Source organism: Pagrus pagrus (genome assembly GCF_965226575.1).
Source record: "Pagrus pagrus genome assembly, chromosome: 15".
Lineage (NCBI taxonomy): Eukaryota > Metazoa > Chordata > Actinopteri > Spariformes > Sparidae > Pagrus > Pagrus pagrus.
Genome location: NC_140199.1, coordinates 12,621,935 through 12,639,608, shown reverse-complemented (window position 1 = coordinate 12,639,608; position 17,674 = coordinate 12,621,935). Strand labels below are relative to the sequence as shown.

The 17,674-nt window shown below is 40.3% G+C and overlaps 1 protein-coding gene across 3 annotated transcripts in view; it reads right to left on the bottom strand.

The window, feature by feature from the left end:
• Positions 1–1,376: 1,376 nt before the first annotated feature.
• LOC311270440 (uncharacterized protein) overlaps positions 1,377–17,674 on the bottom strand; it is a 171,334-nt gene continuing 155,036 nt past the window's right edge. For all 3 annotated transcript variants that reach the window (XM_084375297.1, XM_084375299.1, XM_084375298.1), the window contains one exon: positions 1,377–2,460. In XM_084375297.1, the coding sequence (XP_084231423.1) occupies positions 2,427–2,460 (34 nt within the window). In that variant the 3' untranslated portion in view covers positions 1,377–2,426. The remainder of the gene's footprint in view (positions 2,461–17,674) is intronic.

Below are 17,674 nucleotides of genomic sequence, written 5' to 3'. Positions count from 1 at the left end.
ATGATGCTGTTACAGTACACCTCTTACAACTGGTCAGCCATGCTAGATTTTTTCAATGATGCACAGTTGTGCATCAATTCACAATTTCCAAAACCCCTTTATGTTTGATTTCTAAAGACAACTGATGACTGAGGCCAGTTTAATATCCCCTGAATGGAAGATGTTGAAAGCTGCTCAAGATTTTGTTTGAACTTTGCGCTCAATTATAATATTAAAAAATACAAAATGTGAATACAGACTGATGTCTGTATTGACTTTGAACACAGGAGTAAAACAGTTAGGGTCAGGGTTGTACAACATGACCAACTCAATTCATGAACAATTTGGATAATTAAACATTTTTTAATAATTTATTATTATGTCCACATCGAGAAAATCATTATAAGGACATAAATATTGGAGGTGCAGAAGCATACATTCACAAGATCATAAACCAGTGCCATACACCATACCTTACAGGTATTAGTTGCAGTGCTCCGCCATAATTGACGACTACTAATAACAGCAGAGACAGCACAGTATATAGCGAGGTGTTGGGACCCTCTTACCACCAACCTGCTCACATGTACCAGGCTGCTAAAAACAGAAGCAAGTAGTCTGCACCTATAACCCAGCTCTGAGTATTTAGGAGTCGTTGGTATTCATAAGAGCTTCCTCTAGGCTAGAGTCAAAGGTGTAGGGCCGCTTTGAGAACAGACACTGTTTTGGACCATTCATTAACCACAACAACATCTGGACACACATACACACACACACGCACACACACACACAGGAGGAGGGATCCCTCCTCTAAAAAAACAATAATTAAAAAAGCAACATGGAAAATTGCTTCAAAAGTTGCATCTAAAAAAACAGGCGGATAAAATTGAGCCCCAGGCTGTTATTATTTTTATTTAGTAATTGACAAACTAGAGGTCACCAAATTATCTTAGCAGGAATATTGTTCATTTTATTATTTTGTTATAAAAATGAGAACTAATTTAGACGCCTTTGGAGTAAAGTGAGCATCACACCCTGCCAGTGGTGAAAGAAACTGAAAGTAAAAGTAGAAATGCCACACTCTAAAATACGTAATCACAGGGAAAAGTCCCCCATTTAAAATGATAAACAACAATACATTAATAGGAACATCCAAATGTACTTTGAAAAGCAAAGGTCAAAGGCAAAAGTACTCATTAAGCATAAAAATGCATCACTATTATTCATTGGCTTGGAGCAGTGTCTGTTTTGTGTTGACTGTTTGTGTAAGTAGTTGTAAGTAGTATATATGTACATGTATATGTTTTGCTATGTATTTTCAAGTATCTCTGTGTTTATCGCATTTTTCCTTTTATTGTCAGATATCTACGAAGAGTGCTCATGAAAAAGTGAGTGACTGCTCTCCATTTGAGTGCGATGTAATATTATGTAATATTATGTACAATTAGTTTCTTTATTGATAGTGAAGCATTATGTGTAAGCAGAATTTCACTTTGTAATCATGGAAGCAGAAGCTAGTTTTAATCTGTAAATCAGTAACAAGGTGTTATATTTGAGTTGATTGTATGTTGCATTAATGTAACGTTTTAATCTTCAAACTAAGTGACTATAGTTGCCAGATAAATGCAGTGGAGTAAAAAGATCTTTTGCATTAGTTGCATTCAGCAGTTATACTCAATTGTATCATTACAGTTACAATAGTACAAGTACCTCAAAATTGTATTTAGACAGGCGGACTGTACTTCATTTAATGTACTTCATTACATTCCACTTAATACAAATGATACAAAGTACAGTTTGTGACTTTTTTATTTTTTATTTAAGAGTATGTGATTGTCATTTATTCCTTCAGGATTTTCACCATTTTCACAATATTGATGTTATTGAATGTATAGTATATAAAAGTCTCATACTTTCTCACTTTAATGTCATTAGGGTTAATAATGCTTGCGAGTTTATTTGAGAAAAACATACCATATTGAATGTGGCATCATGTGGTGAGAAGGAGTTAATTATCCCTGTCAATTATGAACACAAAGTACACATTTTAATACACACAACAAACCTCCTGTTCCTATGCTTTCAGCGCTGTAACAGCATGGTGGCAGTACACTGTGCTGCTGATTATGGAGCGAGTAAAACATTCAGTAAAAATGACAGACAGTGGTTGGTGGCAATGTGTATGAGATATAGGGTCAGTCAGTGTGTGTGCGTGTGTGTGTGTTGGGGGGGTTGTGTGCACGGTCCACAGAGATGGCTTCTTTGTTTTTCAGCGACACAGACATGAAACAGAGGTGGACAAAAAAAATTTCCTCATTCTGCTCCCTTCTCCTGTCATTGCATTGTGTTTCACATTTTCTGTCACTCGCCCATATAATGAAGTTTTTCCTCTTTCACTCGTTTGTAGTCAAAGTGAGGGACACCAACTGATCCTTCCTTTTTTCTTTTTACCTCTTTCTTCTTCCCATTTCAAAGATGTGTCTGTCGGAAGAAGAGAATACATAATGTATATCACAGACAAGCAGAAAAAAAAGAAAAACAAGACAATATGAATAATTAATAAGCTGCAATGCATATGTATAAACATTTCCATATCAAATAAAAATCATATCTGGTTTTATGACTCCGTTTTTTTATGCTTTGAATACTCAATTACTCATAAGCTTGTCTGATCATTTGCAGCAGGACCGTCTCTTATGCATGTTGTGATCAAATGACAGTGGGTTTAAAGCACGGGGAAGTTACAGGGAGAAAGAGACGCAGCGCTTGTAATAAAAAAGTAATTTGTGGACAGTCTCGGAAAGTTCACAGCAGATCTGATGTTTCCTGGTTCAAGATGAGGTGAGGTGCAGAACTCCCAGCTATAAATATCAGAATTACCTCGAGTCAAGTAGCATTATCTTCAGCCTAGATCAACTAGATATCTAGATATCATCACTTGACTCGAGACAGTTTGTGAAACTGCGCCGGCGGTATATTTTATAACGTCTGGAAGTTAGTACAAGAAGGAGCGAGGCATGAGTAAATGTAATCTCCTTCTGGCTGATCTATCACACACGTAGTGGGTGTGGTTGTTTATTGAGAGGGTCCACCACAAAAATGCAGTCAGAGAGGTGGATACACCACCGTACATTTCTTACATTTGCTTTTCTATGAGCTGAAAAACAGCTTTTTTTTCTATTGTCTATAGCAGTGGTTCCCAAACTTTTTTCCTGCAGGGTGCCCTTTTTGTAGACACCCCACTACACACATGTTGTTCTCCTGCACATTTTCTACAGAATTTATTTTAAGCATTGTAATTAATACAGGGCTGCAACTTCAGATGACATCTTACTGAAAAAACTAAATAAGGAACAAGTAACCGCTGACTTGAGTGTGGAGGCGTTTAAAGTGCAGCGTTCACCTTCCGTAAATTTAAATGCTTTAAACAGATTTTCAACAATTTTTATCTCTCTTCATCACCCGCCATTGTACTGGTAAAGCCAACGGCAAGATACATCTCGTGATTTTTTCTTGTCTTTGTTTTCATAGTCCTCACCTTTGTTGTAGATTCATCACCTGCTCAGCCAGAAGAATGACTCAATAGCTTGAAAATTAAAGTGGCTTATTACGACCCATATTTCCATTTGTTGTTTGACCTCTAGTGGCTGTAGTAATCATTACAGCTGCAAAGGAGGACGTGAGAAGAAGTAGTATAACAAGGGAAAAGTCTGGATGGACAGTCAGGTTAAACAATCGCATGACTTTCATTCAGGAGATCATGTTTGTGTCCAACGAATTATTTTACCTTACTAATGTCTTGAATTTACGTCCCATACATAAGTACGTTCGGTTTTAATAAGAACAACTTCTGCTTCAGAGATCATTCCATTCCACAAAAACAAAATGTTGAAACAGGCAAACATACACAGAAGTTCACATACTGACAGTTTTGTGAATCGTGCAGTCTTACCAGCACCAGGCGAGAAAAATGTCGATTTTTTTAACAAACAGTAAAGACCGTTCTAAACAATGCTCATGGTTCCACCAGGCACGCCACGGGGCATTTCAGAGGAGTCAAACAGCAGAACGGCATAAAACGTCTGGTCAATTTTCAAAATAAAACAGCACAACAAAGCTGTAAACATTAAAAATACAACAAGAATAACAGATATTAAATGACTCTCCACCTTTGAAACACTCTCAGTGGGGTATGTAGCCACATGGAGAAAGGAATAAAACTAAGTTGCACACGCAGGTCACAGAGATGTGACGGGTGGAGTCGAGTCGTCACGTGGTTGTTGAGCTTTGTGGCTTTATGCACGATAGTGCAAGACCTGCTGCAACATCATGCAGGAGACCTTTTTGAAATTCCATTAGTCATGTTAGCTGGCATTTAGTCTTTTGGTTGTCAAGCTGAGACTGAAGAAGTTCTGTGTCCCAAAAAAGGAGGTGTTGTCATTTTTTTGCATGCTAAAATTTTAAGGAGTTATGACATCAGAATATCCAATAAGTACTGGTGCAGTGTGCCTAGTGTTATGTGGCTGGGAACCCTCCCTGAATCATGTGGAAAAAGGCAAACTCATCTATACAGACAATGCAAGAAAGAAGTCCCGAGTATTGGCTGACCTGAGCCTGTGGGAGCGAGCAGGAAGTTGAAATGTAATCGGTGGTGAGCAGGAGTTATTTGGGGTCCAGGGTCCCATCGCTCGCACTCTCCTGACTGCTGGAAGCCAGAGATGTAACTTCCAGGCCTTTCAACATTTGGCTCCCATTACAGCTAGACAGGTGGGCGCTAGGGGGACGCTTTGCTGTACTCGCATGCCCCCTCTCTCTCTCTGCAGTTCTCACTTAACACACACAATCTCACACACGTATTCTCCCTCTCATTTCTGTCTCTCGCTTTTACGTCGCTCCTCTACCCTCCCTTTTTTTTGACGCTGTCTCGCATTCTTCCCTCTTCATCTCGTGTGATCTCGCTGTCTCATTTTCACTGTTCACTTTCAGTCCTCCCCCCCTCTCCTCTCCTTCTTCTTTATGCCACACAAACTCTCTCTCCCCACTCTGGCTCTCACACACACCACAGATCCTGTCCTCCGCACTTGTTTCTGTCATTTCACTTTTTTGTTTTACAGATTCTTACATTTTCCTCTCTCCCTCCTCATCACTCTCGCCTCTGTCTCGCACACTCCAGCTTACTTGTCTCTTCTTGCTTTACCCCTTGCTCTCTCTCTCTCTGTCTCTCTCTCTCTCGGTCTTCGCTTTAGCTTAGCCTCCATTGACCTCTTTTTTTTTTCGAGATTTTGAAAAAATGTTAAAACTGACCCTCCGAACAACCTCGTGTCCTCTTCCTCGTTTAAGGTTTTTTCTTCCTCTTTGTTTACCTCTGTAACCTCTATACCTATCCCTCTTTGGCTTTCCATCAAGGCGCACACACACACACTGAAACACACATTGGCCCAATGCCCATACACACATTTGGACCTGGCTGCATGCTTCTCAGTATCTGGGGCCTTATTGTGTGTGTGTGTGTGTGTGTGTCTGGCAGTGATTGGGGAACATGATAACCTTGTCTTCGTGCAGGTCTAGGGGGTTGAACAGACTGGAGCATGAAGTTTCAGCACTGCCAAATCCTGCTTTTTAACTGGCCTCAGTAACACACACACACACACACACACACACACACACACACACACACATTCAAACACATATGGGGCCTTGTAGGTTGGAGGGCTGCGTGAGTGTGTGTGTGTGTGTGTTCATGTACGTGTGCGTATAGAAGGTGTGTGTCTGGGGGAGGGGGTGCTGGGGGGGTTGATACAAAGGATGCTACAACCCTGCCTTCTGCTGGCCAGTGAGCAGAACTAGAGGTCATAACACACACACACACACACACACACACACACACACGTGCAAACACACATGCACAGAAGACATTAGTAAGTGGGAGTTGTAAGTTACTTTTTATTCTGCCTTTTTTTTTTTTTAAATGGTCCTGGATCCATGTGACTGTCAGACTTCTGTCTGTGAAAGAAAACAACAACAACAACAAATATTTCATTATCTAAAAAAAGGATTTTTTAATAAGTTTTCTGCATTAAAATGGAAAATGCATGTTATATTTTCCTCAATCTTTGTTCAATAAATGTGTAAGATCTTTCGTTTGTTAGTTATTACAAAGGTGTATCCAGGTCTGACAAGAAAATAATTACAATTCAACGTTTTATTTTGTTGCTGTGGTGGTTTATGGACTCTGTATCGCTGAAATCATGTAGTTTGCATGTTCGAATCATTGTCTTTGTGTTGTGTAGTTATCCGAGCTGTTGTGTTACGTTATGTACCTGTTTGACGACGTTCTTTCAGTAAATTCACAATGATTTTAAAAGCCTAAATTGAAGTCTGGCCTATTTCCTGGATGATTTTTTTTTTCCCTTTTCTTTGGTTTTCCAACATTGCTACCACTGTCTATTAATGATATCCTCATTTCCCACTGATAATGAAAGAAATCCATCATGTTTGTTTGTTTCACAGCAACCCAGTGGCCAGAATAAAATATTAGCAGTTAATGTCTCTGCAAACCGCAGCGTGGGAGCTGCAATTAAGTTTATTTTTATTGACATAGTTGATTCATTTTCAGAGTTTACCTGGACAAATGAGTGCTTCCTTTGGTGATGGTGGTGCTATAAGTTGGTGAGCAGGGCACATGGTGAGGAGAAGGCAGACACAGCAAATACTAATACAAATACTAAAGAAACGTACATTTGCTGCATAAAGAAAAGTAAGTTGTAACACATCTGCGGATTTGCAGACGTGTTTTGCCAGCATTTATTCTGGGAACTGGGATGTTCACAGACAGAAGCTTAACAGTCATGGGGCATGGACAGAGGACAGATAAGAAGATGCAGAAGAAAAAGTATCTCATCATTTGAGAGCCATTATTGTGAAACTAATACTTCTTGCGCTGTGGACCAATGTAGCTATTACACATTTTGATGTGAGATCGGATTGGGTATTGGATTCATGGGTCATTGCAAATTCAGACATTACAACATTCTGTAAAATGTTTGGCAAAGCACAATACGCTCCTCTCACACGTTCTAGATTTATTACTTGTCCATTACACCACGTATCCTGTGCAGGATCACAAAGGACTGGGGCCTATCCCAACATGTATTGAGCAAAGGGGTCACCAGTAGTGTATCACACAGACACACACACACTCACACACACACACACACACACATTTACAACTACAGGCAATTTAGAGTTTCCACTTGACTGTTACAAGTACAAATAAACTAATTTTTAAGCATCATAGAACGCTTTTATGTAATTGAGTAATCATCATGGAAGTGCCCCTGACAGGAGGGATGGTGCGATCTCCACAATAAAAAAAATAGAGGAAAATGCTAATTAACCTTCAGCACTCACATATACCATCTAAAGTAAAATATATACCCTTAACTGCCAAATTACTGTGAACGTAATTTTCCAATTAACAAAGCTTTCTGATTAAACCATCAGTCGTAGTCATCCTTTGCTCTCTGAGGAACGAGAGAGGAGGATAACCATATTTCTATACAAGCTATTGTGAGTGGAAACATCTGTAGCCTCTGTTGAGCTATTATCTCTTTCTAATCATATCTGTCCAGAGAATAAGTGAAAAAGAAATAAAGGGATGGTGCAGGCAAGGAGAGAGTGCAGAGGAGGTAAATAAAGACAGAGATGAGGTGATAATAACTATGATGGAAGGATGGAGAGGAGAGATAAATATAGCATATGAGGAGAAGAGAGCACTGATTAGACCTGGCTCAGGAGATGTCATTGTTAATTACCACCCCCTCACCCACCTGCACCACACACACACACACACACACACACACACGTACACACACAGACCATAGATACTCAAAGGCTCAGAGTGCACAGGAATACAGACACTATAAAGAGTTGTAAGATCACACTCACATGGATAAAAAGCACACACATACAGAACAATGGGAGCATGCAGAAAGGCTGCCGCAGATGAAGACATTTACTGAAAAGTTTATTTATGTATGTATTTTTCTGTCCCATCCATTTTCTCGGTAGACGTTTGACCTCATGGAGTAAGATTTGCAGCCAAGTCAGTCAAGTCAGCCATGTCATATCATGTTCACATTACATGTATATGAGCTCATGTTTTATCTTCAAACTCACACAGACTGACATCAGCCTTTTGTATAAAAAAACAAAAAACACAGCCCTCTCATCAATTTGAACGTGCCAGCTTTCTCCCTTTTAGAAACTTTGCTCAAACTACTACATTTGCAGTTGGAAGAAGCCTGAAAATAGCCATGATTTTACAAGCATATGCATAAGCAACACAAAAAAGAAAAAAGTAAAAAGGACAGGGAACACAACAAAAAAAAAATATCCTGCTTGCTTTCCTCCAGCTTTCCTTCCCCACCACTTTACCTCACCATACAATTCAGAGGCTGTTAGCCACATTAGCTAGCCCTGCTTGGGCGCTCAAACAGCCATAAGAAACCCAATGGAGTCTCAGGCCTTTTTCAAGCTGTGAATGAAATAGCTTTGCAATTTGTCCTGGCACAAAACAGCATTTTGATCTTAATGAATGGCAAATGGCTACTATTAGAAAGGAGAGGGATTATTGGGAGGGGGTGGTTTATGGCTTGTGTGTGTGTGTGTCTGAGGGAGAGAGAGAGAGCGAGAGAGACAGATAAAGAGAAAGAGAGAGAGAGAATGTGTGTGTTTGTTTGGCATCTCAGAGGGGTCTGCTCTGATCCTTCATTTAAAGGCTCACTGCAGGACCTCTTCATGGGAACCTCAAAGAGATGGGCCATGTTTAGAAGTCATTTTAATAAATCTACACACACACACACACACACACACACACACACACACAGTGCTGCACAGAGCGATTGCTGGGGCTACTTTTAAACGTACGTGCGTATCATCCCCTCTGTATATGACACCAGCCAAAACTGAACGCCAAACACAAGTACCCCTCACAGGTGGCAACTTGCCCATCGCTGTGTGTCTATGAGTGTAACTGTCATGCTGTGTGTGTTTGTGTGTGTGTGTCTCTATCTATAGTTGTGCGTGTGTACTAATGACCAGCATGTGCTAATTACTGTCTCTATAGGTAGAATACATTCACTGTGCACTCTGCTGTTCTTCTCAACCAATCACAGAGTAGTATTGATGTCTTCCTTAATTGCATTAAATGGCGCTTGGTGACTGGCTGCAACTGGAGAGGCAAACAAAACACATATTCTCCGACAGCTGGCAAACCTCCTAATGCACCTTATGTGTGAGAGTATTTCTACCACTAATCCTTGTCCTACTATGACCAGAGGCCATTGGACCAATGGACCAAGGGCCTTTATCCGCCCTCCACCCCAAAACAAAAAAACACTACTACAAACAAAGCCACACACATGTGGTAGTACCAGACTAGTTTACCTACCATTGATAAGTCGTATCTAAGGTCCGGCCTATTTACTGGAGTAGTGGACAACGTTTACGTTACATAAGAATCATATGGCATTGTAATGACAGTTTCAACTATTTGTCAAACTCTCAGGTGTTGCCAGGGAGACGGAGTCACTGCTTGTGAAAATCTTTATATTTTGATTGCAAAACAAATAAAAATATATGCAAATTGTCTTCATGTTTTTTTTCTTTCAGGTGTCCAGTATCAGGGAATTAATGGACTTCGACGAGGAGGCAAACCGTCCTCCGCGCCTCCATGTCGTCCATTAATTCCTGATACTGGACACCTCGTCGAGCATTATCCCGTACACAACGCATTAACAACTGTCTGACTCAGTGCAACACATGAATCAACATGCACAAAACCACAGATTGCAATCTATTTATAACTGGTACATTAGATATGGGACATAAACAACATCATATTAATAAAGTAACATTGTGGTGAGCGGATATGTTTTGTGTGTGTGTGTTCATTTTATTAATAAATCCCCAAATTTTACTTAATAAATCCTGATTTATTTATTTTTTTGTTTAAAAAAAATAAAAATAGAATAATTATTTAACACATTTGATATTATTGTTCAGTTTGAGTAGTCCACAGTTCATTAGATGTGATTCATGTATGTGCTGTTGGAACCTCCAGTTTCCAAGACTTGACAGTTAAGTTAGGACCTCGCAATCAAACAGGGTGATCAAACCCCGCCCCGATTTGGATTTTTCCTGTTCTTAACACAACTGCCCTTGAGGGGCGCTTCAAGAACAGCATCAAACTCTGACCAGGCTGCTGGATTTGACTGGTTGGCAATAAAACCGATATATATATATATATATATATAGATATGCAGCCTTCCATGTGGGGTCAAAGGTATGTATACATGACTGCAATTCTATAATGTGGGGTCACAAGCAAAACAATTGGGATGGCTTTAGACAACCAAGACACATTGTGCCCGGCTTAAATTTTAAAACATTTTAAAACACATATCTTGCTGTGGCAGTCAAGTCGCAGACGTCACCATACATACAGTCTTACTCTACAAACAGACACAAATACTGGAGCTTGGCGTCTACATTTGAATGAAAATGCACATTGTATAAATCTGTTCTCTAAACATTTTCTGTTTTTTGCATTCAGAACTTGTAGAAGCAGTTTTGAGTAAATGCAGTAATTGCATGTCTATGCAGTGCCTTAATGGCTTACTGTAACTGCAGTCAATTTGATTTTTGTGTTTAATTTCACCATTCAATGCGCTTCCCGTATTTAGCATAAATGCTCTTTTGTGGCTGCAGACGAGCAAAACATCTCATGCAGAAATTATGCATTTTACACATTATCCTGTTTGTGTGAAAAATGTCCTTAAATGGTCGACTTAAAACAGAGATAAAAATAAAACAAACAAGCAGAAGAGTCAAATTTGAAAATGCACAGCGTGGCATTCACATTGTCTATCATCCAACCCCAGGACATTTTCTGCTACATCAAAAGGCTCGCTTCGAGCGCAGATTTAGACATATGTCTCATCACTTTCTTCTTCTTTTTTTTTTTGCAGAATGAAATAAGCGTTGATGAAAGGCGGCCATTTTGTTATTTACATTGGAATGTGTTCTTCTTTCCAGGCGCCTTCTAAACTCGGCCATGGCTAGAAGCAGCATTCGTATTTGTTATCGCTCTCTTTTCTTTTTTTTTCTCTCTCTCACCCTCCCACCCTTTGTGATTCCTCCGTCTCCTTGTCATCTTCCCATAAAGGGAGTGTGTCATTTCTGTTTGATGTGTGGAGAATGAATAAAGCAATCTGTAACATCTACATGAGGGTCTACTAATGTGCATATGCCAATGAACAATAAAATATGGGCACCTATATGAATTACACTCCTGACAAACACAGGCCGTGCATACGTAAATATATATTGTGCATTATGAACCACACATCTGCGCATAAACAACACACACATACAAGAAAGAAAAATGCTGACTGGGTATTAAGTCCTTCTGCCTCCCCAGTGTCTGCACACTCCCCCTCTGGATGTGAGCTCACAGCACAACCTGTGAGAAGATTGTGAATTACAAATAAACACTATTGGAATCATCCTAAATAAATGTAAATATCCTCCTAATTTCTTGGGTCATCATACTTCTAAAACTCTCAAACGTCACATTCTGATTGTGATTCTGAAAACCCGTCAGTGGGGTCATGTTTCAGAAAACAAGCTGAAACCCTAGTTTATAAAAACCATATTCACTCGGCAGCCATTTTCCTCTGACATCACTCAAGTTGAGAAGCTAAAATGTCGTACTACTAACATTAATGTGTTATTAGTGGCATTAAATTCAGAATACGCATATTAATCATTAAAAAATCATTAAGTTTATGAGGTAAAACATTAAATATATCGTTTTTGTACTGTTTTCTATTGAGTATATGCCAAAAGGGGTTAGAAAATGATTTGTTTTTGCACCATACCAGGCCCACTCCACGTTAAACACTAACAGTCTCAGATAGGACCCCGGATTCCCAAGAGGCCCTATGTTATGCTAGTATTTTACAGCTACGTTGCATGCATGTCTTCAGGGTTTAGCATCCTGAAATATTTAGAAGGTAAATGGTATGCGTTTATAAAGCGCTCTTCTACCTTAACGGACAGAAAGCTTTACAGTGTCGCCCTACATGACTCCGTTTACACACATACTCGTACACACCACGGTGGTGGTGTAGCTGCCATGTCAGGTGCTGACCTGCCCAAGCAGTCACCATTTGGTTAGGTTTAGGCACAAAAACTATGTGGTTAGATTTTGGAAATTATCATGCTTTGGGTAAAAGTACGTGACTTAGGTAAGTTCAGTTACGTGACTTTGCCTCCCGTCTTGGACTTTTCTTGCAAAAAAATGAAGCAAGAGGGGTAACTACAGCGTCATATTTCAGAGCTTAGGCAGCCATGCTGGGAGTGAGGAAGGGGTGGATCTGAAACATGCCCAAGAATAGCTGGGCTGTACGGGGATCTTGGGGTAGTGGCCAAAGTCAGAACTATGTCCGACCCGGACAATTGTCATTGTATACATATTCTTCATTCATTTGGGACTGTGTTTAATGCTGCCACACTGTGACTTTAAGAGTAGTCCACTGAGTTTGAATTATACTCATACTAGAGTTCTCAGAATGGACAGTTTAAAAAACGTGATTTTCTATTTTTTCATTTTCAAACGTGTGGTCCTTAGTCCACACAGATGCGGACTCAAGTGACTTCACTTGTGGATATTTATCAGAATTCATTCATGCTCCACCTGGTTTTATACAACTTTTTTTAACATATGCTAAAGTACTCCAAAGACCTTGTAACAGACTTTGATGTGTACAATTGATGGATTTCCCCTTGAATCAAATGAATGTACATCTCTCACACATAAATACTAACACAACAAACTGCTTTTGCAAAAATAAACACTTTTGTCAAACCTAAATAAAATTTACCAGACACGCCTTTAACCATTTGTCAGATCTATAAAATGTATGCCGGGCCGGTCTACTTTTGCACTCTCTGGAAGTTCTTCTGGATGACAGTTCTTACATTTGGAAGATTGTTTGCTTAAAATGCATATGCAGATATTTCGGGTCACAAACCAAAAAGCAATTACTGTGCCTCTCTTCTTATGTGCACTCGCAGAGGAAGCAGACTGGATTGATAAATCTTTGAACTGAGCACCACAACAAAGCCCCAGCCGCAATGCGTCTTTTAACTCAAAAACCCAACATGGTACGACAAATCCTGAAGACGCAAATGCAATTTGGTGCCATCTGCTGTTCGAACGAGACAATGGCACGTTCACCTGTACACTCAGCAAGGGAAATATCAAATTTAGCTGCTTTTGGGATTTTTAAATCCGATGTATTTAGCATGCACGTTTGAGTTCCCTGTCACAGGACACGTGAGCAAAAACACCTAGCATTAGCATTGGCTAATGGCCAGAAATATCAAATGTTAGCAGTTGCTCTTATTTCTTCTTGTAGAAAGTCCAGAGGGAGGCTGGTGGTTCAGTGTGCTGGCTTCATGTTATAGTAGGTAACCACTGTATAGAATCTCTTCCTGACTGGCCACCAGTAATCGTCATGACTGCCCCGGACTCTCCCCTCTGCCAATCCCTACTTCACACAGACAGGGCAGTGGTGTAGATGGCGTTGGTGGGGTGATTGGGGGAAATCAGAGGCTACGGCTTGGAGATCCGAGGGGAAATTAGCCAGCACTTAGCTGCACACATGCACACCAGGCCCAGCTGGGAGACAGAGCCTCAGATCCAAGCATGGACGACATGAAAGAGACACCAGCACTGTTGCCAAAGGGAGGAGAGTCTCCCTCTCTCTCTCTAGTTTTCTGTCTTTCCCTCTCGGCCTCTTAATCTTCCATGCATTTGCGCCCTGTCCTCATCTTTCATTCTCTCTTCCTCCCCTCGCCTTCCCTCTATCTTTTTTCTTGTTCCTCTCTAAGGAGGTTTTCAAGAATGCATGTGTGTGTCCGCAGAAAGTGCTTGTCCTATTTGTGTGTGTTTGTCAAAAGTGCCTGCGTGCGCTGCTTGTTTTTCTGCCTGACAAAATGTCCAGCAAACGTCAAATGCAGGGTGGAAGGAGAGATGTTGGGAGGAGGGCAAAGAAGAAAAAATACACTACATGGTGAACAGGCTCTTCAAAGGGTCCACATCGCAGCCCTTTGACTAACATCCTGGGGACATAGCTTTATTCTCTCACAAACAAACACACACACACTCATAGGTCTCCTATGAGTCAGGGGTCATAGCATTTACACGGCACTTGGTGGCATCAAAACAGTCCCACAGCCAGGGGAAAAAAAGTACAGGGAAGGCTAAGACAGGCGTGTGATAAGAAATAAGTGTTGGACATGATGGCCAATATTAGTACCATAGCAAATTAATTTAAAACTGTGGATATATTATAATATTTTGCACTTACATTCAATGATATGCAGTTTTTGACACAAATATACGATGTTTTCCTCAAAAAATGTATGATTGTCACGGTGAAAAAGCACATGTAATTGCGTTTAGAGCATGATGTGTAAACAATTATACGAAGACCAAGAAAACATGTCCATGCATTGTTAAGTGGATTCCTCTGGAAAAGTGAGAACCACTTACTGGAATAAATATATGAATATGCAATAAATATGTAATCAGACAAAGAACACCACGTACACACAGCTATCGGTGGTGGACAACTGGCCATTTTAATTAAGTATGTACTTTGGCAAGGCTGGATTACCAACCAGACAGAGCAGATAGCGCTCCAGGGCCTTAAAAGTCCCAGTCCTAGATACACAGGATGTCAGCTGCTTGTGGTAATTTAAGTTTTTAAGGGAACTTGCACAACTAAATATCAACTCAACTAGGTGTTATTTTTCAGCAACTACTTTAAATAACTTTTCTATTTTAGGCTCTGTTGTGCTCACATGGTGCATATTCCTGAATATAGTTGTGTGTAATCAAAGTACCATCATCTGTGTCTCTCACACGCTCATGAGGGTGCACACTATCGCACACGAGCAGATACCTGCCCAGTTTCATGCAGTTTTAATGATTGACAGTTGTTCACTCACTAAGAAATGTGGTAAAATCCAAGCAAAACGATAAGCAAATAAATATGGATGTAGGCAGCGCAGGATTTAAATTATTCCAAAGTAATTTGGGAAGAAAATGCACTCCGCAGATCTGTGAGGCAACACGTTTTTACACACGTGTGATTTGGTGAAGGAAACACAACTTTATTAACAATAAAACTTTGTCAAAAGCCAGAAACTTTAAAACCTAGAATTCTCACTGGATTTTCACATTTCCAACGGTCCTTGAACTAATCATGTACGATTAACACTTCCCTTGGTAAAAGTAACCAAATCCAAAACAAAGAGTACTCAAAGTACTCATAATGCACATACCAAAAAGGCTGGTTACAATATTTACTATAATGCAACCATTAGCATCTTTCATTCGCCCTCATGAAGCCCTCTTCTTTCAAAATCTATGCCCTTATTTGGAATCACAGGAACTCTGCTAAAAGTGTTTAGCAGGCATGGTGACACCATCAGGGTTATTTTGTTTTCCTCTACAACTGCAGGAGACACACAACTGTTTTCACAGGTTGAGAGATCTTCTCCTCGCGACGAGTTTACTGATCTTCATTGTGTAAAATCTGCACAATGGCAGATCGAGGACCCAACGGTTCTTTTCACCCCGTGGTGCCCTATTGTGACAGATTCATTTCAGCCACGTCTGCTTATTTATTATAAAACATACACATTAGTACAGGTTGCGCATCCCCAATGAAAAAACCTCGGTGACAAAGTTTATGAGTTTAAAAATGAATTGAACATTCGGGTGCATTTCTTTAACGTCTGAAAGGCTCAATTTGGTTTCTTCATCTACCTGCAGCTGACTGCTTGACACCATGTTTTTGTTTTTAGGTGACATCTGAACCAACCAGTAACATGTACGAGAATTGTATGCATTGAAAAAAAGGAAAGGAAACAGACATTTTAAGGGAGCTCATCATACTTCTAGCCCAGTTTTACAATTGTTAAATAATTGAAATGGTTACTTGCATCACCAAGTTACCTATATCACCAGTATCGGGGCCCGCGCCTCTCTGTTTACTCTTTCTGTCTCATTGTTTGTGTGTCTCTGTCTCTCCCCTCTCTACTCTCCTCCCCCCCTCCTTTCCTCTCACTTTCTCTCTCTCCTCCTCCCTCCCTCCCTCCCTCCCTCCCTCCTCGGCCCCCCTCCCCTCCCTCTCTCTGCGTGCCCACGGCCCAGCAGTAATTCTGTGTTTATCAACTCTTTATTATGGCCCCTCGCATCATCATTTACAATGGTAGCATCTGCTCATTGCCTAGCCCGAGCATGGGGCAAATTGCTTTTATAGGGAAAAAAAAAACAGCCAGTGAGGAGACACACACGCACGCACACACACACACACACACACACACACACACACAAACACACAGCAGCGACTGTGCACAAATCAAGACACCGAGCCCCGGCCTATTTACAGCGGCTGTTAACTTCCCTGGCAGAATCACACACAAACACACAAACACTTCACTTCTTCTAACAGGATCAAATGATTAGCTGGCCACCATCGGCGAATCAAAATGAGTCCCAAATCCAATGAGGGAGCTGTTTTGATTTTCCTTTTATTTTTTTTTAACATCTACCTGACGCCGCAGTGTGAAAAACAAATCTCACATCTGGCCTCAGCACTCTAATTTCTGCATTTGGCTTGGTCTAATTTAGCCGCTGCAGCAATGTGGGAAACAGTGGGTAAGCAGAAAATGGCAAGACATCCTGTCTTTGTTGCTCGCATTTAACACATTAGCATTCCCTAAATGATGGGGATGAGGAGATGGCGAGGTGAACGTGTGGAGGAACCTAGTAGTGGGAAAAAGAGAAATTAACGCAGCGCTTGTTAAGAGCCATCCTTCCAATTATGAAGAGCTCCTCATCCCAGTCCTGTAGGGATGTGGAATGAGAGGGCAGCGGTTTGGTTTTGTGCAGATGTTTATGTGTAATTGGCGCCACAACAGAAAGTTAAACTGGATTGGAAGAAATAAGATGCAGACATACTAGTTAATGAAAGCTATTCCAAGAAACGCTGCAATTTAAGGAATGTGAGCAGCTGCGATTTAAGGTTATGAGCTTGAGCAGAGAGGCGCTCTTTGGTTATTTTATTTTTTAAGTCTTGCTTGGAATGATTCCTATAAACAAATTAGGTAATGATTAAAAAACTATTGGTAGCCAGTAGTGTTGGTGTTTTCGATGCAGGTTAAGTCTGTATTGGTCCCGATCTCTTTTTGTCTTGATGCTTCCTCCTCAACTGTTTTCTCCAAAGTGTCACCTTCACACACACACGGAGGAACGTGCAGCATGTTTATATTGCTTTCTATTAAAAGTTAAATTAACTGGCTACTTCTTTTGCGGGGTTGAAAAGTAACTGAGAAAATTTAATTTGCTGCACTTTTATTTGACAATCAAAGTTGCTATTCAGATTTAGTTTAGTTTAGTACTTTCAAATAGATTCAACTACCTATAACAGGTTAATCAGTCATATCATCTCCACCTCGAGCATCTGCAGAAAAATGCTACCAATCAAATAATAAAAAAAATTACAGGGGCCTTTTTTCAGGAGAATGTTTTTTGATTATACTACTATTGTAATTG